We start from the raw sequence: 23357 nt of genomic DNA, 5'->3' as shown, positions 1-23357 counted from the left end.
GGATCCTGGTTTGAATCCCAACATCCCCTATGGTCCCCCGAGACTGCCAGGAGCGACTTCTGAGTGTAGAGCCAGGAGTAACCTGAGTGCTGCTTGGGTGTGACCCCCCCAAAAACAAATTTGAGAAGAGGTCAAAGATGAGGTCAGTGTAAAAGCCACATCCTTGTACCACCCAAGAGATGGTTCTGATTGGATCCCAGCTCCACACACTGGCATCAGGAAGAAGCTGAGAGTAAAATCACCACGGTATTCATCCAGAGGATAAAAAAAAGTCAGCCCAGAAACAGGTCAGGCCACCCCAGGGACTGACCACACCCTTGATCAAGAGGATACTGGAATTTCAAGTGATTATGGGCACGCATCACACTTATTAATAATAGCTGCATGTGGGGCCCGAGAGATAGCATGGTGGTAAGGCATTTGCCATGCACGCAGAAGGTCGGTGGTTCAAATCCCGGCATCCCATATGGTTCCCTGAGCCTGCCAGGAGTGAATTCTGAGCACAGAGCCAGGAGTAACTCCTGAGCACTGCCAGGTGTGGCCAAAAACAAACAAACAAAAAAAAGCTGCATGCCACACATGTAAGCCAGGCATGCACTTCACACACACAATTGACATACATCTTGCATGGGCATGCCATGTATGATACACACATCACGCACAGACATACAATACAGACACATCAGATATATAATACAGACATACCGTGAGTGTGGGTAATACAGAAATACACATGAGTTTAAAAGGACACGTCACATGTCATTTTGATACACACATCACATAAGTGTAGTACAGGTCTATCCATACAACAGAGACAGATCACATGTAATACTAATATAGCATTAGTGGATAATATAGAAATAGACACCACAGGTGTAATGAGACACATCTCATGCCACTCTAATATAAACATACCACACATATATAACACAACACATGTGTGGTAGACATGTTAACAATGCATGTCGTGGAGGCATATGCCGCACATAAGATGGACTACATGCGTGCAGTCTAAAACACGTGTGAGACAGGTGCACGTCACCTCGTGTGGTGCATGCAGGACATGGCAGGTGATGGCAGCATTCTAGGCTTCCAATGTACATCTTTTGGGGCTGGGCCAGGGGCTGGCTGGAAAGCGCCTTGGATGTTGCCAGCAAGGCTGAGCCTGCAGTGGCGACTTCCTGTTCTTGGCTCCATGTGGGTCCATCTCTCCTACTCATCTCGGTGCAGGACAAGATGTCCCAAGCCCACACCTTCCTGCCACGCTTCAGCCGACACGTGGAGGTGGACAAAGGGAGAGAGATAGAGGGACCATTGTAGCTCCTCATGGTGTGCTTGACCTTGCCTGTGTCCTTAAGGGGTGCAGCGTGTCCTGTGGTCTGACTGCATGTGCTGGGGCACCTGGCCAGGAGCTAAGAGTCGGGCTTGACGTCCTGACACCAGAGGGCAGGTAGCACGGAGGTGTGGACTGTGAGGGCTGAGCTGTTGACGGGGGAACAATGTAATGCTTCAGTCGGTGGCTGGAAAAACAATGTAACGTTTCAGGCTTCACTTTCCAGGCTGTTGGCCTTGGCTGCGGGTTGCTAGGGAGGATCCCGGCCTCTCTAATTCCATCCGGGTGCAGTGCACCAGAGCTGGATTCTTGAGCAAGAACTCTCTCCCTGCTGAGCACCAGCTGGCCTAGGAGGGTGCACCTGCACCTCTGGGTGCTGTGGGGGGATTCTTGGGCCTTGAGTCTGGGAACCGCAAAAGAATGACTCTCAGAGCTGGAGCCATAGCACAGCAGGGAGAGTGTTTGCCTTGCACATTCTGACCTGGGTTTTATGCCCGGCATCCCATATGGTCTCCTGAGCCCGCCAGGAGTGATTCCTGAGCACAGAACCAGGAGTAACACCTGAGCGTTGCTGGTGTTGCCCCCTCCCAAATAAAAACCAAAAAGAATGACTCCTGTGTTCTCAGTTATTCACATGTGGCTCAAACATCCACATGTCCTCGAGGTCCTGGGGCTCAATGCACATGCTGGGAAAACATCTGAGACAGAACTGAGGCAGTGGAGGACAAAGATGAGGCCTTTGGAAGTGCCTCTGGTGATGGCAGGACTGGGAGTGGGTCTTGTCCGTTCCTTCCTCCCTTGCTGTACTCAATACACCTGTTTTGTTTGTTTGTTTTGGAGCCACACTTGGCAACGCTCTGGGGCTACTCCTGGCTCTACACTCAGAAATCGCTCCTGGCAGGCTCAGGGGACCATATGGAATGCCGGGGATCAAACCCGGGTCCGTCCGGGTTAGCTGTATGCAAGGCAAACATCCTACCGCTATGCAGTGGCTCCAGCCCTGAGAATGCACCTTCTGATGCTCTTTCTGGGCAGTACTGCACCTTCCACTCTGTCCCTGCTTAGCACATGCCGAGTGTGTCCTTGCTGCTTGGAATCATTGAGGTGTAATTGTGGGGTATAAAGGATGCACCAGAAATTCCAGTTCAGTGAGGCCCGGAGCAAGGGGATACTTTGGTTTGTTTTCACAGTGCCCAGCCTCCCAAGAAGCGCCCTGTGAAAATTTCATCCTGGGGTGTTTGTCCACCAGCCTAGTGGCAGTCTGTGCACCTGGCTGGTATCTGCTTGGGCTTATGACACCTAGCATGCATCCGGGCGTGTTTCCGGTACCTTCTCCGTGTTGCCTTCATCATCGATCTCTTTTCTGCATTAAGGGGTGGGGTGTTCCTGGGGTTCTGTCCTGGGAGGTGAGGCAGCCCCTCTTGGGATCTCTCCTGAGTGTTGTAGGCAGATCTTTCTTAGTGTCAGCTTCCAGCCAGGGCTTCTTTTTCTTGGGCATTTGAAATGTGCAGTCACTTGTCTGTCTGTCTGCCATCTCATACCTCTCTCAAGGACAATGGGCCACCTTTAGGGGGCAGGGGAGCTTGGGTAGGGAGGTGGGTGGAGGTGGGACTCAGGGAGGTTGAGGCGCCCCACCTCCCCCAGATCCAGCTCACCCAGCATTCCCAGACCACTGCTCACCACACACAGTTGCCTCTGTGCTTTGGAAACCGCCTCGGTCCAAGCCCTCCAGACTCATGGTGGAGGGGGAGCCTGGCATTCCCTGAGCGTTCAGTTCTGAGTCCAGGCCAGTGAGGACATCTCTTGGGGAACTTGGAGTAGAGAGGAGGCCTGCCTGCAGGCTCTTGGGGTGTCCCAGCATAAGGTATCCAGGGTGGCTGCTCACACTGGCTTGGGGACATTGACTGGCAACTTCAGAACCACCCAGGCCTGTCTGGTTTGTGCTCTGTGCTTGCCCATGCCCTATACTGTCCCCTCAGCTAGGCCCAGCAATGGTGTCACCCCACCAGGACTGTCTCCACAGGTAGGCTCACACTTTAGCTTGACCCATACCTAGCTGTGGGTTCTTGTGAGCTCTTGTAGCTCCCCTGGAGTCTCGTGGGCCCCCTTTGTTCTTTGGAGCCCATGGCTTCTGTGGGCTCCAGTATTTCCCATTAACGTCCATAGTTCCGTGTTTCCCATGGGCTCTCATGAACTTCCATGGCTCCTGTGAGTTCCTGTTGGCTCCCATGATTTTTGTGGGCTCTAGTGGCTCCTGTGGACTTGTATGGTCCCTATAGTTCCTATGTTTTCTGTGCTTTCCATGACCCCCTCCCCTGCTCCCCTTATATCCTCATGGTTCTCATAGCTTCTTCTGTGTTTCCCATGGTTCCCTGTCGGGCTAACTGGTCTTCACCCTAAACAAAGATGGCGTCCTCTATTACATGTTAAAGACATATCTAGGCAGGAGGAGTTTCTAGATAGATCCTTTGCCTTAACTCCCCTCCTCCCCCTGCCAATGGGGGTGGTTTTAATTTCCCAATAAATACTACTACAGTCTTGGCTGGCCTGTTCCTCTTGTTCCATGTGGTAGAAAGATCCCTGGACACGTGTTCCGCCCTCACCTGTCTGTTTTGGATTACTTCCTGCATCAGCCCCTGCTTCAGACCTCCTTCCCCTGTGGAATTATAGAACGTGGAGCCCTTTACTGTTCCTGTGGCTCCTGTGTTTTCTGTATTTCCAATGTTTTTGTGGTCCTTGTAGCTCCTGTGCTGCTGATGAAACCAAGGCAAATCTTCCTGCATATTCCTTCTCAACTTGAGAACTCAGTAGTTTGTCACTGGACTCTCAGATATCTGCCTGTTGGCACAGTTGGTCACAGGAAGGGAAAGGAGCAGAAGGTTTGCTGGGCCACTCACTCTCAGGGGCCTGTGCCTTGCTTGTGGGTGCAGGGGCAGCCAGAAGCCCTGGAATCTAGCCCTGGCATCACAGGGCAGTTTCTGGTCACACGCAGACTTTTTTTGGTTTGTTTGTTTTGGGGCCACACCCGGCAGTGCTCAGGGGTTACTCCTAGGTCTGCACTCAGAAATCGCTCCTGGCAGGCTCAGGGGACCATATGGGATGCTGGAGATTGAACCCGGGTCTGTCCTGGGTTGGCTGCATGCAAGGCAAATGCTCTACTGCTGTACTACCACTCTGGTCTCCTCAAGACTGGGCGTGGATCAGTTGCTCCTGTGAGCCTGATCTTCCTTCTGACATGGTGATCGAACCCTTCTTTCTGCCACACCAACTCCTTTCTCTATTCCCCACCTTCCCCAGGCTTCATCACGACTGTCTTTCTTGTTGTGTGAGCTCATGACCATGTGCATTCCTACATTAACGAGAGTACTGGCTTATAATTTCCACTCGCTGGTTTACCTAATGGAAGAGGCTGGTGACTACCATGGCTAATAAAACCGCCAATTTTCCTGTGTCATTGTCTTATACTGGCTCTTACAATGCAGTTGTAGCTGACATTTTGCCTCTCCTCTTATCAACCTGGCAACAATCTGCAGAACTGGGTCAGGGATTAGAGCACCTTGGAAGGATTAAATAAACTAGAAAGCCCAGGGCCGTGATGCACAGAATTTTCAACATAAACTTGAGGTTTTTGGTTCCTGGTGGGTGCTGTGGGAGGTGTGGGGACAGAGACAGTTAGCAGTGGGCTCGGCCGAGCCCCCCACTCCCAGCTGCTATTCATCGGGCAGTGGCCAGCATCATCCTTTTATTTTATACGTCCTTTTGATTTGATTTTCTTCTGCTACAGAAACAATAATCACATTAGAAAAAGTGTCTTGAAGGGTAGACCAGAGAGATAGCACAGTGGTAGGGCATATTTTTTGCACATAGCCAATCCAGGACAGATGACGGTTCGAATCTTGGCATCCCATGTGGTCCCTCAAACCTGCCAGGAGCGATTTCGGAGTGCAGAGCCAGGAGTAACTTCTGAGCACTGCTGGATGTGACCCAAAAACCGAAAGCCCTCCCCCCCCCCCCAAGAAAAAACCCAATAAGTATCTTGGAGGTAACCAGAAAAGCAGGCCAGTTGTCACTGCCTGATTAGGTTGAATCTGAAAGCTTGACACTTTTCTCTCTAGACTGTTCTCACGCGAGTCTTTATTATTTTAAACCTTTCTGCCCGTGGGCTCACTTCACACTGGCACCAGTGCACATGTGAAAGGCCATGCGTGTTACAGAGAATTGTGCTTGGAGCCTCTGCTGCAGCTTCTGTTTCAGTGATTCCGTAATTCGATGTGTGTTGTGTCATAGCCTAGACACAACAGTGGTCGCATTGTCTGAGAAGATTCACCTCAGCTTCTGGGAGCTGTGCCTGGTGGCAGTTCTTGGTAATGTCATTTCTGAGGATGTGCCACTCTGCCTGTGGCTGTTTCCTGGCATTGAAGGTGGTGGGGCCACAGCACCATCCCAGAATATGATTCAATGGTATGGAATCAAATTTGCAACCAGAAGAAGAAATGCAGTGGCTGGAGTGATAGCGCAGCGGTAGGGCATTTGCCTTGCACACAGCTAACCCAGGACGAACCTGGTTTGCTCCCCAGCATCCCATATGGTCCCCCAAGCCAGGAGCGATTTCTGAGCACATAGCCAGGAGTAACCCCTGAGCATCACTGGGTGTGTCCCAAAAACAAAACAAAACAGAAGAAGAAATGCTGGAACACATATTTATATTGCAGCCAAGTCCATAGCTAAGTGGATGCTTCATACACATGGCCGGACAAGTGGGTGGTGACATCCCCCTATGGGCAGCCCCGTCTTTCTTCAGCTTTTGTAATCCTCATCCAACACAGCCTGTCCAAAGAATGGCACTGGGTCATGAATGGGCTGCAGACATATGGGCTTTTCCCAGTCATGTGATTCCTGAGGCATGTTCTCTGGCCCTGACTGCATGAGTGTGGTGAATCTTCCTCTCCTTTTGGGGGAGGGACAGCTGCCACTGATCCCATTGACCCTCAGTGTGTGCTGGCTGGCTGTCCCCTCACAGGGAGGTCCCTGCTGAATCCCACAGGGCCTGAGCCGGGGCTTGGGGACTTGACCCAATGTGAGGTTTGGTCTCAATGTGGGGCCTGGTAGTATGTCCCCAAATGGTCCTGTACCAGGACAGGCCCAGAACAGGAGGCAACAGATGAATGGGTCTTGGACTCTGCAATCCCTCACCCTGTGGTTTCCTTATGCTGCTCATGGCCAGGCACATATATTGCAGTGTGGAGTGGAGGTGGGATGGTAGGACAAACTACACACTGGTTAACACCGAGCAAAATCTCTGTGTTATGGGATTTTTTTTCCCCTTTATTGTCTTTCTGGAGAATTTTATCCAAATGGTTTGGATTCTGGTTTGTGTACACGGAGTTTGGTGGCAGATGCCGTGACCTTCCGTAGGCCTGGCTATGAGACCACAACATGGTGACGCGTGAACACCTCAGAGGCTCTAAGCCAGTGCCACTGCCTATGGCAGCACCGCCGCTGTACCCTCGACCCTTTCCCAATGCAGCGCCAGCAGTCCTCAGAAAGGAGACACTGGGCCCAGAGAGATAGCACAGCGGCGTTTGCCTTGCAAGCAGCCGATCCAGGACCAAAGGTGGTTGGTTCGAATCCCGGTGTCCCATATGGTCCCCCGTGCCTGCCAGGAGCTATTTCTGAGCAGACAGCCAGGAGTAACCCCTGAGCAACGCCGGGTGTGGCCCAAAAACCAAAAAAAAAAAAAAAAAAAAGAAAGGAGACACTGATCTGGACAGGGCCGACCTCATGTGCCAGGCTCCCAGCGAGTCTGGACATCCTGGTTCCATCCTGACTTGCATAGTGACCATCCAGGCCTAGTGACTGAGGTGGCCATCTTCAGGGAGGGCGTGGCCCCTTCCCCACATGACCAGGCAGCTCTCCAAGTGTTTTCTTTCCCCACGACCCGACACCAGCCTCTGTCCAAGGGCCGCAAAGCCAAGCTTGTGTGGAGGGTTTGCGCATACACACACCACAGTGCCACATGTACAGATCACATATATAAACACAACAGATCACACCAACACCATGTAGAATGCATATCCATATACACCATAAAATAATGTCTACACATTCCTACAGTAACCACACACACCATATACAAACGCACATACCACAACATACCAGGTAACATCTGCACACACCTGGAGCACACTACACATCTTATATACACCATGACACATGCCATGCGCATACACATGTACGACATCACACATACATCATACCATACCTGGTACACCTGGACATAGACACATGGGACACGCCATTTATACATATCAAACATACCAGGCACAATACAACATCACATTTACGTGTATCATACAACATAAACACACGGCACAGCACACACCCTGTGTGTATATACACATTACTACATAGATAGGAATATTTGTGTATCACAGATACACGCATCTTTCCTACATAAACAGACCACACACACGCGCACACACACACACATGGAATGGCTGTGCTTGCTGGCCGTTGCACATCCTTCCACACACACACACGGCCTGATGCTCAATTCCAGTGCAGGCTGCTCTTGGCATTTGTTCCTGGACACAGTGGATGGGCCAGCACAAGTGCCATGTGCGGCCCTGACAGGTCCCCCAGGACCACATTCCCCTCCTGGTGGAGCGTGTGTGTGTCTCTGTGGAACTCCAGCTGAGTTGTGGACGTGGCGTCTGAGCTCACGTGTTGGGTTGTCCCCTGGGCTCTGTCCTCTAGCACTGTTTGCTGAAGGACATTCCTCCCCTGTGGGAGCTGCGGGAGCGCATGCTGGTCCTGCTTCCCTGACCGGGTGAGTTGCCAGCATGGGATTTTAAGCCCTCGTTGATACGTGCTGGGCATGTGGGACTAGGGCAGGGCTCAGGGTCCTTTTCTTTGTTGTTTTTTTTTGGTTTTGGGGTCATACCCAGTGCTCAGGGGTTCCTCCTGGCTCTACACTCAGAAATCGCTCCTGGCAGGCTCGGGGGACCATACGGGATACCGGGATTCGAACCAATGACCTTCTGCATGAAAGGCAAATGCCTTACCTTCATGCTATCTCTTCGGCCCCTAGGGTCCTTTTCTGAGCACCCACATTCACACCAAATTGCACACATGCATCTTGGCAGATAGTCCCACAGGCAGATGCCTGGGACTTTGCATGCGGAGAGGAGCCTGTGGGAGGACTGACTCCCTAGCCTCCTTGTGAGAGGGCTCTGTCCTGTGGCCACTGCAGAGGCTGGACCCACAAAGGCATGGCTGAGCCTCCCCAACGGCTCTGCCCAGTTTCTTTATTTTGTTTTTGTTTTTGGGCCACACCCGTCGATGCTCAGGGGGTTGCTCTTGGCCATGTGCTCAGAAATTGCTCCTGGCTTGGGGGACCATATGGGACGCCGGGAAATTGAACCGTTTTGTCTGTCTAGGTCAGTTGCATGCAAGGCAAACGCCTTACCTCCATGCCACCACTCTAGCCCCTTGGCCGGAGTTTCAAGCATCACTTCTGTGTACATATTGTGTGTGTGTGTGCTCACACATGTTCTGTTGCCTCCAGTGTGTGTGCCTCTCTCTGTGAGCTGTTACTCACGTACCCCCCCCCCATGATTGGTGTACTTCCTAATTCTCCTTAAGACTGAGTATCCCTCCTTTGACCTGCCACCTCTGGCCTATCACCTCTGACCCCTCACCTCTGGCACCCTCTGCTCAGTGATCCCATCTCTGACCTTTGTGACTAGTGTCCTTTTTTTTTTTTTTCTTTCCCCATACCCAGCTTGTGTTCAGGGATCACGCCTGGCAGGGCTTGGGGGACCATATGGGATGCAGGAGATCGAACCCTGTTGATTGTGCAAGGCAAGATCTTGTACTATCACTCCAGCCCCAGATGTTCCCTCTGTGTTCACCTGTGACTGAGTATCTGACTCCTATGACCAGGTGCCCCCTCTGGCCCCTGTGACTAGGTGTCCCTCCTTTGAACCCAGCTGGAGCTATGGAAGTGGCAGCAGGTGCTGGTTTGTACTTTGAGCATAACTGTGCTCGCTCTCTGTGCTACTCTGAGCTGGTGGAAGTGGATGTGGCAGAGGGGTGGAGAGTGGTGAGAAGATGCCCATGTGGGGAGAGTGAGCACCCTGACCTGACACAGGGCTGGGCATGGCCTGAGCCTATGGTCAAGTCCTCACTATCTAGTGCTGTGCAACATAGACAAGAGGTGGGATTCCAGGGCACAGTCCGCTGCATGCCCCTCTGGACAGTGGTCAGGGTGGCCCCCTTAACTGGTCATAGGGTTAGTCACAGGACATTGCAGCTGGTGGCACTTGGTTGGCATCATACTCTGCTGAGGCTTAGCAGGATTCCTCTCTTCTTTCCTCCCTCCATCCTTCCCTCCTGCCTTCCATCCTTCCCTCCCTTCTTCCTTCCTCCTTTCTACCTTCTTTCCCATCCTCCTTCCCTTCCTTTTCTCCTTCCTTCCCTCCCTCTCTCCTTCCTTCCTTTCCTCCCTCCTTCATTTCTTACTTTCCTCCCTCCCTCCTTTCTTCCTTCCTACCCTTCTTTCCCTCCCTTTCTTTTCACCCTCCTCCCTTCCTTTCCTTCCTTCCTACCCTTCTTTCCCTCCCTCCTCTCTTTCTATCCTTCCCTTTCTTCCTATCCTTCTTCCTTCACTTCCTGCCTTCCTTCCCTTCCTTCCTACCTACCCTCCCTCCTTCCCTCCCTTCCTTTCTCCTTCCCTCCCTCCCTCCCTCCCTCCCTCCCTCCCTCCCTCCCTCCCTTCCTTCCTTCCTTCCTTCCTTCCTTCCTTCCTTCCTTCCTTCCTTCCTTCCTTCCTTCCTTCCTTCCTTCCCCTTTCCTCCTCCTTCTTTTCTTCCTTCCTCCCTCCCTCACTCCCTTTCTTTCCTCACTCCATCCTTCCCTCCTCTTCCCTCCCTCTTTCCTCCACCTTCCTCTCTTCCCTTCTTAATTTCCCTCTTCCTTCCCTCCAATACTGCTGTCCATCCCATAACCTCTGTCCTCCTACTGCGTTGCTGTCCTCCATGGGCCAACCTGCCTCAGATACTCCTTGTCAGCCACTGCTTGCCCACTGTGCCTGAGCACTTCATTGTCCAATGGCAGGGGCAGGCCCTTCTGTGCTAGTCAAATGGCAGCACCAGTCATGCCTGTGCTCAGTTCTCGTTCCTCTCCCCTTCATGTCTGATCTTCGGAAGATAGACATCCAGATGTTTATAAAGCAACTGGGCCCCTAGCATTCACCTGTCTTTTCTGGTAGAGACTCAGGTGGAATTCTGGTTTTGGGGTGTTAGCTGCCTTGACCCCTGACCCCTGGACCTCTTACTCTCCAGTGGAGACACTAGAGCTGTCCAAGCAGATAGTACCTCCTCGGGGACTCAGCTGACCACAGCCTGATCGCCAGCCTGGGGGATGCATTTAGAACCTCCGAAGTCTTGTAGTTATGAGACTACAAGAAAAGCCATGTTCCTTCTGGGCCTCCCCTGGCATTTTTATATTTTGAATAAGCTGTCAGGTGGTTGCTGGTCATGTATCAGTCTCACAGCTGGGCTTCCCCTGCACCCCCATAGGAAAAGAGACCTCATCCCAGTAGGAGGTAGGCCGGGCCTTAGCAAAGCTCCTTCCTCTTGGTCTTTCTTGAGGGTTGTGCTATTTTTTCCCCCCACATCTGGTGGTGCTCAGGACTTACTCCAGGCTCTTAGTTCAGAGATCACTCTTGGCAATTCTCAGGGGACCATAATGTGGTGCCTGGGATAGAACCTGGGTCATTGGTTCGTAAGGCAAACACCCTACTTGCTGTACTATCACTACCCCCTTGGGCATATCTTTAAACTAGGAAGTTGAAATAAAGTAGCTTCTAGAAGGTTCCTTCTGGCTCTCACCTGGATAAATCAGCTTCCACAGTGTTCCCACACCTCAGAGCAGGAGCCGGAAGTGGGACTTGGAAATAGCACCGGTGTCCTGTCATCCGTTCCACTCCCACCCCATCTCCCGTCCAACCCCTTCTCCATCCCTGCCCCACCCAGTCCTCCCCTCCCTTTCCATCTCACCTACCTGATATCATTTCCTCTTCACTATTAGTTTGTTCCTGTCATAAATAGCACTTTGTATACCTAGGAATTTTGCACCAATTTAACAAACAGGGCAGCCTTTTCTTTAGAGAGAGGGGAAGAAATTGAGAGAAGGGAGTTGAGTGAATCACAAAGGAGAAAGGAGATGGAGATGTGAGAATAGTTCCTGGTACCCAGAATTGGCCTGATGAATATTAAGGGCAATTACTTCAGCTGAACATATCCTGGGGGCTCCACTAATTGTGCTAGTCATTGCTAAATCCCTGTGATTTGTGGCTACTTAGTGCTTTAATAATGTGGCATAATCACATTCTGTGACATCACATAGAGATTTTGCAACTTGTACTTATTGCAAAACCCAGACCATCCTTTGACTTAGCCCAGCCGGTTCTCACAGGTGCTGTTGTCGATGCTGGGCTCAGGAGCCTTCTGGATTAAAAGGCTTTGATGTCTGCTTTCTTAGTCTGTAGTTCCCCGGTGTTCTGCTGTTTCTGGCGGGCAGCAGTGAGGGGGCCTAAAGGAAGGTTTGTACCCCCAGTTCCCGAGCACAGGACCCACAGACTCTGGACTCTGTCCCCCCTGAGTCTCAGCATAGCTGCTATTCTCAGGAACTTTCTACTGTTCACCCCGGAATGGGTTGCATAAGTTAGTTTCATGTCATGGTACACTTCCGGGTGAGAAGTCTCTAAGTGGGTTCCACGGGTGCCCCGGTTCTGTTCTGGGTTCTGGAACCCAGTGTGAATACCCATGCAAGAATACTTTGGCCTTGCACACTGCTGTGGCTGGCTAGCTTTCCCACACCCTTGTGGACCCTGCTCTCTCTCAGACCCTGTGGCCCCTGCATTCTCTCTCTCTCTCTCTGCCCTAGTGACCCCCAGATGCAGTGTGTTGTCTGCAACCGGGAGCAGATGGAGTTCTGGTCTGTTTTCTGTAGCCATTCCCCGGGCAGGCTGCCCGCCTGACTCGCAGCCCAGGCGAGCTCCGGGTGTGTGTCCCCTTGTGTGTCTTCAGTTTCGATGTGTACCATGGCGACACTCTTTGCTAAGTGAATGAAATCTTTATGACCAGGTTCCTGGAGCTTGCCTGGGCCTGGGTCTGTCCCAGGAGCGGGGCCTGTGCCCTGCTGCTCTGTGGGCTAGTGGGTTCCCTTGTCTTCCACTGCTCTGCACTTTAGCTGTGTGTACACATCAGCCTCCACAACAGACCAGCTTTGTATCCTGGCCAAGGAGCCATCTGGGGTCTTGTTCTGCCTTGTTGGACCCCGGTCTGCGCACAGGGGTGAACTCAGGCACCCCTCATTCTGCCTCACTGAGCCTCACCCAATGTCCCTGGACTCTCCCAGCCTATCTCAGCTGCTGCTCCTACCTGGGGACTGGCCCATATTCCATTGAGGGGGCACACAGCTCCCAAGGCCTGTGCCTCTCCAGGGTCTCTAGGTCTCCAGTGGGCTGGTCAGATATGCCATGCTGTTTCTGGTCATTCACTGCTGCTCAGAGTCCATTTTCTGACTGCCATGGTGGCTATTCTTACAGACAAGTAGCAGCTGGGTTCTTGCTCTAAGGCAGGACAGGGATATGAGGCCAGGAAATTACCTGGGGAGTATGCTCATGAGGGAGGCTTTCGGGGTGCTGTTGCCAGTATGCAGAGAACCTGGGTCCCAGGACCCCCATGGCTGCTGTGGGCAAGCCTGGATGTCCAAGGCCAAGAAAAGACTGGTGGGAAGAGGCAGCAGCATATCTATCCCTTGTGCCCTCTCCCTGCTCTGCCCCAGCTTCCCACACCCCTGTCCTGCCTACGCACCCCAAGCTGCCTGCATGACCTGGGTGTCCTCGAGCTGGAGCTGAAGCCCTGAGACTGGGACTTCAGTGGCCCTTCCCTGCCCACCCATGCCTGGAAAGATCCTGGCAGACCTGTGTGCCAGGCGCATTTCTACCCATGTGGCCCGTGAGTGTTTCTCTCCCGCCCTCGGCCCATAACCCTTGCTCCAGCGCTGCCCTGACCCCTCCCTAGATGGGAGGTAGAGCTGGGGCTGATAGGCTGGGGGGGTGCCTCTCAGATGCCTACATCTTGGTTGCAGAGCCCTGGCAGGAATCGAAGAGAACTGGGCAGCCAGTGGGACCCACTTACAGACTTCTCACCTGGAAGTCTCCCATGCCATGGTTCTGGGTTGAACAGTAGAAAGTTCCTGAGAATAGTAGCTATGCTGAGACTTTTGAGGGACACAGTTCAGTCTGTGGGTTCTGTCGCCGGGAACTGGGGGTACAGCCTTTCCTTGAGCCACCCCCTCAATGCTGCTCCAGGATTCAGACTGTGGGGTGGGGTCTGGAGAAGTGCTCCTACCCCCCACCTTGCTCCAGTCTCCTCCACACTGGGCTTCCTCCCTCCCCTGCCCCAGGTCAGCCTGCCCACAACACCCTTAGTACTCAGCAGAAGAAGCAAGTTAGTGCCAGTACTGAGCACTGGCTCACCTGGTGCTCCCGTGGTCTGTGACTCTCATACCTGGGAAGGGGCTTGGGGTGGTGATGGTGTTGTCTATGATGCTCCCAGGTGCTCCCTGATCGGTGACACTCCAACTTCTGCTCCCAGTGTTGCTAGGTCTGTTATGCTCACACAACTGCTCATGGATATTTCCAGGTTCTGTGATGCTCACACCTGCTTCCAGGTGCTTCTGGTATCTATGGGGGCTCACTCCTGCTCCCAGGTGCACATACCAGCCTGGCCCCACTTTTGGAACCTCTGCTTTAGCATCTGTGATACTGAGGACGATTCTGACACTCCACAGACCTCGACATTTGGGGAGTCCAGGGTCGACCCGGCTTGACCCACAAACATCAGCACCCTCCTGGTAGCAACCCATTTCAGCCTGTCCCTATGACTACCCAGACATCCACACTGGTATGCCAGGGCATCTGTGAAGGTGGGAACTGGTGCAGGATGAGACCAGAGTCAGTTGGGGGCCCCCAGCGATGAGGCCCCTGTGTGGGGCTCCAGTGCCCTTGTTCTGGAGGGTGCCCCATTCTGGAGGGTCCCCATGGCCCAGGGTGCTTCCACTCCAGAGAGGAAGAAAGGCCTCTGACCCTGCGCCTCAAGGTCCCCTGTATCACTGCTGAAATGCCCACCAAAAACTTTGAGAGATCCAGTAGCACCCTTGAGAGGAGGGAGGCTCACTCACTTGTAGACCCAGCCAAGACTCAGAACTCAGAACCAGCCAGAGCAAAGGCAGCCGAAGACTATCTGGTGGATCTGGGGCTTTTGCAGGCAGAAGCAGAAGTGCTTAGGCATGTTACTGTATAAAGTGAGGTCTGGACATCCCCAGGTACACACAAGGCCACAAAGCTAGACATGGACTGTCCAATGCCCTCCTGTATGAGCACCATGATTAGGTAGGTCATGAGGCTCGGACTTTGCTTCCCCTGGGCAGCTCTGCACTCCCAAGTTAGCCTGCAGGTAAAGTGGGCAGGGGTCTCTTCCTCATCACCATTGACTGCTACCTAGTCAGGTAACAGGGCATGTCACACTCCTCATTTGTGCAGAGCTGGCCATATTCATGGTTTGGCGAGTCACTGTCCTTGGCCCCTCTGTCCATCTGGGTCTTTCCAACATCCATCCCCCCTCAACTGGGTGTTCCTAGTCTCTGTTCTTGGACACTGCCAGCTACCTTTCTGGTGTGTGTGTGTGTGTGTGTGTGTGTGTGTGTGTGTGTGTGTGTGTGTGTGTGTGTGTGTGTGTGTGTGTGTGTGTGTGGCATTTGTCTACTGCCAGCTACCTTTCTGGTGTGTGTGTGTGTGTGTGTGTGTGTGTGTGTGTGTGTGTGTGTGTGTGTGTGTGTCTGTGGCATTTGTCTGTTTACTCTGTCTTGTTTCCCGTGCCTGTTTGCCCTAGTCTGTCCCCCTTGCTGTAAGATGCAGGATCTCTTTTCCCTGTGGCCAGGCCATATACATGCTGGGGTGTGAGACTGTTTCTCTCTCATCTCGTTGCTGTCAGGTTTAGGATGTGTGTAGCTCTGGGTTTGTCCTCAGTGCTGCAGTGAGTTTGTCCTGCATACCAGAACTGCAGGTTTTGTATTTTTGGTTTTTGATTTGCAGGTTTTTTTTTTTAATATATATAGCAGGTTTTGCATTTGTGTTTTGGATTTCCATTTCCTATTTATGGAATAGATGCCCAGGACTGTCTGTCTTTAGTGACCCAGGGGAGCGCTACTGTTTTTCACAATGCAGAGTAGAGGCCTTACCATGACTGTTTCTGCACCTTCTGATACAGCCATGTCTGCTCCTTGTCATCTGGGTTTGCTTCTCCTGGTAACGGGTGTTGGGGACAGGTCTCATATGCTTGCTGCCATCTGTGAGGAAGCCAGATGCATCTTCAATAGAGAAATATGTTCCTGAGCATGGCCACCTCTTCCCCATCCTTACAGCATGACTGGGTGGTAGGAACTTGGCAGGTTGGAACTGATTCAGAGAACCCAATGGGGCCCTTGGGAGCCCTCAGCAGTGCCAAATGGGTGGAGAGGAGAGAGCAGAGCTATGGGGTGCCAGACTGCTTTCACCCCACATCCCACGGGCTCCGAAACACATCCCACACTGTGGGCTTCCGGGGCCACCACCCTTCTCTCAGTGGAGGCATCAAGTCCTTGCAGGGAGGGGCCAGGTTCTTGAACCTGCAGAGGCAGCTCCTGTTGCTGGCTTTCCTGGTTCTTGGCAGGATCCTGTTCTTCGGGGAGATGCACTCTGACCTGCACTCAGCCTGCCTGGTGCTCCTCAGATGCCCTTTGTCCCCTATGGCTTTATCCAGCTGGGTTGCTCAGACTGTGTGTCGAGGTGGTGGCCCCAGTTAGATGTGGACTTTCTGGGCTCTTCCTTGAAGGATAAGCTGACACTCCCCAGGTCATAGAATGGATTTGATGATGCTCAGCCTACAAGAAGGTCTTGTTAAATGCAAGGTAGTGGGGGCTTACCTAGGGCTCTGGGGCTCCCAAGCACAACCAGAAGTGGCCCTTAGCACTCCTGGTGTGGGCTCCCCAAAAAAGCAAAAAAAGATCAACCTGTTGTGGAATGGTCCTGGGAGTTAAGGCTAGGCTGTGCTCAGAGGAGTCAGTCCTGCCCCAGCACTGTGGAACTACTCAGATGGTTGGCACTTTTTTTGTTGTTTGTTTTTTTGGGTCACATTCGGCAGTGCTCAGGGGTTCAGATGGGTGACTTTACTGGTGGCAGATGCCAGCCCTTAGCTACTGTGTGTATACCTTTAGAAAAGTAGTTCTCACTGGGTCGGGAGCTTCCTTGAACAGATATGTGTATCCTGAGCCCCCCAAGGCCCCTACAGGCCAGCTCTTCCTTGGTGCAGCGAGCAGCTCAGTGAGTCTAGGTGGGACCTTAGCCCCTCAACCCTGGCCTAGACCAACTGTCCTGCATGGTGGCCCAATTTTGGGGACTTTACACATTCCCACCTTAACCCCTGACTAGCTTTTCCTGAAAGTTCCAAAGCTCCTCATGAACATGCTTTACAGATGGGCAGGCAGAGACCCTGGAAAGGAGGGGCTGCACCCCAGGAAACAAGAATGGAATGGCAGGGCTGGAGGGTGGAGGTGGCCTGTGGCATCTGTATCTGTGTGATGGGAGTGCATGAATATGAGGGGGAGGTCATACGTATATGTAAATATGTGTGAGTGGTGTTGAGCATGTATATGTATGAACAGGTGACCATATGTATATGTGAGTATTTGTGTAAATGCATGAATGTATATGTTAGTGTGTGCATATGAACATGTGAATGTGTGGTGGTGTGTGTGCAAACACTAAGCCAACCCTAGGGAATAGGCCCCCCTAGGAAAACTGCTCAAACAGTGAGGTGCAGGATGGCTCCAGAACCCCATGGTATGTCAGAACCCTCATGAGCTCATCATACTGTAGGTTCTGCCTCACCTGGAAACTCTGAGGCACTGTTGGATAGGGCCTGGGAACCTGAGTGGGAACACTGAGATAAACAGATGTTTGTGTTTATGTTTTATGTTTATGCTTTTGATGTTCCAGTGATAAGCCTGAATTCTTTACCCACTGTCTGTCCACTCCCTAACTCAGTATCTGGCTCTCCTGATGGGGCCCTCATGCCTGCATCTCTATGTCTAGACCACACCTACTGGGCACAGGTGGGGTCAGCTGCGGGCACCTGGGTTCCCAAGGCCGGACTCGAGGTGATCTCATGGTCCAAAGACCTGGTGGCATCATCTTGAGCACATTCCTCAGACCCAGCCTTCTCTCTCCCTGTACCAGGATCCGCCCCCAGCTGGCCAAGGAGCGGATCGAAGGATGCCACATCTGCACCTCTGTCACACCCGGGGAGCCACAGGTCTTCCTGGGCAAGGACAAGGCCTTCACCTTCGACTTCGTCTTCGACCTCGAGGCGCCACAGGAGCACATCTACTCACAGTGTGTGGAGAAGCTCGTGGAGGGCTGCTTTGAAGGCTACAATGCCACCGTCTTTGCTTATGGACAGGTGCGTGCTAGGTAGCATAGTGGTGGGCGGGCAGCAGGCAGCTTCGCTAATCATCTTGTCCACAGACGGGAGCCGGCAAGACGTATACCATGGGCACCGGCTTCGACGTCAGCAGCTCGGAGGACGAGCAGGGCATCATCTCCCGTGCTGTTCGCCACCTCTTCCGGACCATCGAGGAGAAGAAGTCTGCTGCGGCCGAGAGTGGCCAGCCACCGCCTGACTTCAAAGTCAATGCCCAGTTCCTGGAGGTTAGCGTCCGTTGTCATGTCCCCCAGCATAAACCCTACAGACACACACCAGGCTGCCCTTCTGTGATCACAGACCCTTGTCCCCAGTTCTTTTACTCAGTCATTTAAGACTTGGCTCTGCTGGGGGACCCAGAGAAGGGTGACAGGATTTGGGGCTGCCTAGGATGCCAGGATATCAGCAGAATTGGGCTTGATGTGGGCTTCGATCAGTTCTGATAGGCCAGTCTTGATCTTTGATGAAGGGTTTTATTGTCACAAAACAGAAAATCACGTTCAGGGGCCAGAGTGATAGCACAGGGGTAGGGCACTTGCATGCTGTCAACCCAGGATGGACCTGGATTTCATCTCCAGCATGCCATATGGTCCCCCAAGTCTGCCAGGAGTGATTTCTGAGTGCAGAGCAAGAAGCAACGCCTGAGTACTGCTGGGTGTGGCTCCCAAACAAACAAAATAAATAAAGGAGTTGTTTAAAAATAAAAAAAAAACAAACCACGGCCTGAGAGATAGCATGGAGGTAAGGCGTTTGCCTTTCATGCAGAAGGTCATTGGTTCGAATCCGGCATCCCATATGTCCCCCCACCCCCTGAGCCTACCAGGAGTGATTTCTGAGCATGGAGCCAGGAGTAACCCCTGAGCACTGCCGGGTGTGACCCAGAGATGGGTCACAAGCTTGTGGATCTTGGCTGGCAGCAGAAGCACCCTACAGGACTGCCACTTAGTGGGCCCAGCCCTGGGATAGTAAAGCCTGCGGCCGCTCAGGCCATGGGCATAACATGGCTTCAGGCTGGGGTGCTTCAGTGCTGTCTCAGCCATGGAAGCCTAGAGTCATTAGTCATGCTCGGATTATTGATTATTTTTATCTACCTTCAGCAAGAAAGCCATGTTTTTTGTATTTATAATATTATTTCATCCATTCGCGTTGGAAGACCTTGGTCATAGCTTGAGAGTGAACACCATGAATACTCCAGAGTCCAGAAACTAAGGCTGCTGCATTGAAGTGGAGCTTGTGGGTTCTTGTTTACAGCTGTATAACGAAGAGGTCCTCGACTTGTTTGACACTACCCGTGACATCGATTCCAAAAACAAGAAGTCGAACATCAGAATCCATGAAGATTCCACCGGAGGGATCTACACCGTGGGTGTCACCACGAGGACTGTCAACACCCAGGCAGAGGTGAGGGCTTGTTCAGACTCGCAACCCAGCCTATCTACTCCAAGAAGGACAGCAGGCCCTTTGCTTTCACGTAGCCTCTACTGACCGAGATGGAGAACAGTCTGTTTTCTTTCTCATAGCCTCTATCCTGAGATGGAAAGCGATCCCTTTCCTTTTACTCAGCCTATGTCTTCTGTCCTGGCTTCCTGCATTTTGACATTTCAGGATTGTGTTTTAGTGTCTGGAAGGTCAGAGAGAGACTTGGGCTGCTGTTCTGAGCCTGAGGCACTGCCCCAGGTCCCTTCTTCTCTGAGGGTAAAGGGCCAGAGATTTGCTGCTTAGGGGCCTGTCTGGAAGTCACACGTGCATTTCATCCGAAGATAGAGAATTAGATCAGGGCATGTTGGCTTGTTCCAGATCTTCTGTGTCATCTGGATGTCATCTGCAGCTGTGAGCGGAGGGCATGTTTCCTCACTGATTGTCACCCTACACTGTACATGGTGCCCCCTTGTGTCTTCTTACTCACAGAATCCTCACTTGTCCCTCTCACGCTGTAAACGGTGCCCCCTTGTAGCCAGCTCTCACAGTGTCTCCTTTTGTCCAGCTCTCATGGCACCCCTTGTGTCCGGCTCTCATACTGCCTAGACCCCCACATTATGGCGCTGCCTTAGACCCTATGCTTCCTTGTAGATGATGCAGTGTCTGAAGCTGGGCGCACTGTCTCGGACCACAGCCAGCACTCAGATGAATGTGCAGAGCTCCCGCTCTCATGCCATCTTCACCATCCACCTGTGCCAGACCAGGATGTGCCTCCCGACGGAGGGGGTAAGTACCAGCTGAAGCAAGTGTGAGGTGTGGAATCATCTTTCCTCCTGATGAGCGCACTATCCCTCTTGTCTTGGGATATGGGGTAAGGGCAGGATGGAGCTACTCAGGACATCTTCCATTGCAGGAAAACAAGGAGGTTTCTGAATCGTCACAGATGAATGAATTTGAGACCCTGACAGCCAAGTTCCATTTTGTGGACCTGGCTGGGTCTGAGAGGCTGAAGCGGACAGGGGCCACGGGTGAGCGGGCCAAAGAAGGCATCTCCATCAACTGTGGGCTGGTAAGACAGTGCCTACTTGTCAGACGTTCTTTTCTAGGCTAATCTGAGCCCCTTAGGGGTTCCTGTACCCCTCTCCCCACCTCACTTTTAACCTCACTCCTATGTAGACAATAATGACAATTGAACAATTTCTCCTACCCTGGAACTGTCATTCAAAGGAACACGTGGTTCCTTGTGGGATGACTTTGAGAGAAGGAAATATCCGCTTAACATGCTTGTTCTGGTCCCTTTGGAATTCACATTCTCATGTTTGGAGTCATGATGGCCCAGTGCTCAGAACTTTCTAGAATTTAGGAAGAATGCCCTTCAAGCCCTGCAGTCAAACTAAGCACTTGGTGCCTGTCCTGTGATTGAGCCTGTCCATCTCATGATTCTCTCTAATGCTGTGATAAAGGAAAACATTTGCCCCTTATAGTAACAACACCCTGTGGTACAGTGTGGTCCCTCTGCCCTACAATACTCTAGCGGGCTGGCCCTTCCTGTATTGCTCCTGGAAGATGCCTCACCCTTTGTGGGGAGCTTCCAGTCTCCTGGATATCCCCCAGTAGTTGCTCACATTTCCGAGAGCCTCTTGAACCTGTGTACCTGTGGGTAGGTATCTTTGCAAATACTTCAGTTTCTTTTTTTGCTTTATTTTGGGGCCACCTGTTAGTGCTCAGAGGTTACTTCTGGCTTGAGCTCAGAAATCATGCCTGACAGGGAACGGGGAGCATATAGGGTGCCAGGGAATAGAAACCCAATAGGTTGCATACAAGGCGAATACTCTCCCTGCTGTACAATCACTTTGGCCCAGACTTAAATTTCTTTTTTTTTTTTTTTTTTTTTTTTTTGGTTTTTGGGCCACATCCGGTGACGCTCAGGGGTTACTCCTGGCTATGCCCTCAGAAGTCCCTCCTGGCTCGGGGGACCATATGGGACGCTGGGGGATCGAACCGCGGTCCATCCAAGGCTAGCGCAGGCAAGGCAGGCACCTTACCTCTAGCGCCACCGCCGGCCCCAGACTTAAATTTCTTAAAATATGTTTCTTTATAGTTTATGATTAGCAAATGTTAGCTTATAAACCTGCTTGTTTACCTGCAGTGCCATAGAAATGTCTATGGACATTTATCAGACAGGAGGGGGCCACATGTGGGAACATTTATTTACAAAGCCTGGGTCTTTGTAATACCGATGGGGCATTTCAGAGGACACGAGTAGGTGATGAGAGCCAGCTGCTGGTCTCTCTGTCTGTGACCCTGCACCGGATATTCTACATGATGATGGAGAACAAGTAGTAAAGGTAACAGGAAGCCCATTTGCCAGAGCTGAGTTGGAAAGAAATTTCTTGTCACAGCTACACCTTTGGCCATGGGTCTGCCATAGGGTCTTGCTCTAGAAGACCCCCATGCTCTAAGAAACCAGCCATTTGTCCTTTGGACCCCATACCACATTCTCTCCAGCTTTCTTCTTGAGTCTTTGAACCCAAAGTAATTTTTGTGTTTTCTACAGCTTGCTCTGGGCAATGTCATCAGTGCTTTGGGGGACAAGAGTAAGAGGGCCACGCATGTGCCATACAGGGACTCCAAGCTCACCCGCCTGCTGCAGGACTCACTCGGCGGCAACAGGTGGGTCACTAGGGCTTGGGCTGCTGCTTCTCTGTGTTTAGGTGAGTGCCCTGCCCACTGTGCTGTCTCGTTGCCCCCTTGCCTTCTTTTTATTCGATTTATTTATTTTTTGGATTTGGGGGGGGGTCACACCCAGTGGCACTCAGGGGTTACTTCTGGCTCTGCACACTCAGAAATTACTCCTGGTAGGCTCGAGGGACCATATGGGATGCTGAAGATTGGACCCAGGTCTATCCCAGGTTGGCTGCATGCAAGGCAAATGTCCTACTGCTGTTCTATCTCTTTGGCCCCGTTAAGCTTTCTTTTTAAAGGAAAGCCTACAAAGATGTGTTTTTTTGTTTATGGGAATACATCTGACTTTTGTTTTTTGGGGGGTCTTACCAGGCAGCGCTCAGGGGTTACTCCTGGCTCCACGCTCAGAAATCGTTCCTGGCAGGCTTGGGGGACCATATGGGATGCCGGGATTCAAACTGATGACCTGCTGCATGAAAGACAAACGCCTTACCTTCATACTATCTCTCCAGCCCCAGACTTTTTCTTTTTATCTGTTTTTTGGGGCCATACCTGACAGCACTCAGGGGTTACTCTTGGCTCTGCACTTAGAAATTGCTCCTTGGGGCCGGAGAGATAGCATGAAGGTAGTGCGTTTGCCTTGAATGCAGAAGGATGGTGATTCTAATTCCGGCATCCCATATGGTCCCCCGAGCCTGCCAGGAGCAATTTCCGAGTGTAGAGCCAGGAGTAACCCCTGAGTGATGCCGGGTATGACCCCCCCCCCCAAAAAGAAATTGCTCCTAGCAGGCTCAGGGGGCCATGTGGGACGCCTTGGATTGAACCTGCGTTGGCTGCATGCAAGGCAAACAGTCTCCCTGTTGTGCTATTGCTCTAGCTCTGTGAACTTTTATTTTTGTTTCATTGTTTTTATTTGTTTGGGGGCTTCACCTGGCAGTGCTCAGGGGTTACTACTGGCTCTGTGCCCAGAAATTACTCCTGGCAGGCTTGAAGAATGCTGAGGATCAAACTCGGGTCCATCCTGTGTTAGCCACGTGCAAGGCAATCACCCTACACTGTGCTACCACTCCAGCCCCCTCTGAAAGTTATTTTTAGGTTTGCATCAGTCACTTATTCATTTGGTTTTGATGTTGGGGTCACACCTAATGGTGTTCAGGATCAGTCCTGGCAGGGCTTCGGGAAACCATAGGCACTGCCAGAGATAAAACCCGAGTTGGCCACATGCAAGGCCTTCTTCTCCTGCCGTCCACTCTTGGACCCAAGCATCCGTCTTTTGCTGTTATGAAGAAAATGTGCTGGTCTGAGGGTATCTCTCCATGCTGAAGCTG

At 52.0% G+C, this 23357-nt stretch overlaps 1 protein-coding gene across 10 annotated transcripts in view; it reads left to right on the top strand.

Annotated features, from left to right (window-relative positions):
• Window positions 1–23357, top strand: part of KIF21A (kinesin family member 21A) — a 62237-nt gene that overhangs the window by 3135 nt on the left and 35745 nt on the right. For all 10 annotated transcript variants that reach the window (XM_049783769.1, XM_049783768.1, XM_049783767.1 and 7 more), the window contains exons 2-7: window positions 17682–17904; window positions 17970–18152; window positions 19177–19326; window positions 19996–20130; window positions 20258–20413; window positions 21902–22017. In XM_049783769.1, coding sequence (XP_049639726.1) covers window positions 17682–17904; window positions 17970–18152; window positions 19177–19326; window positions 19996–20130; window positions 20258–20413; window positions 21902–22017 — 963 coding nt within the window. The remainder of the gene's footprint in view (window positions 1–17681; window positions 17905–17969; window positions 18153–19176; window positions 19327–19995; window positions 20131–20257; window positions 20414–21901; window positions 22018–23357) is intronic.

Source organism: Suncus etruscus, chromosome 11 (genome assembly GCF_024139225.1).
Source record: "Suncus etruscus isolate mSunEtr1 chromosome 11, mSunEtr1.pri.cur, whole genome shotgun sequence".
NCBI lineage: Eukaryota > Metazoa > Chordata > Mammalia > Eulipotyphla > Soricidae > Suncus > Suncus etruscus.
This window is presented reverse-complemented; position numbering and strand designations above follow the sequence as displayed.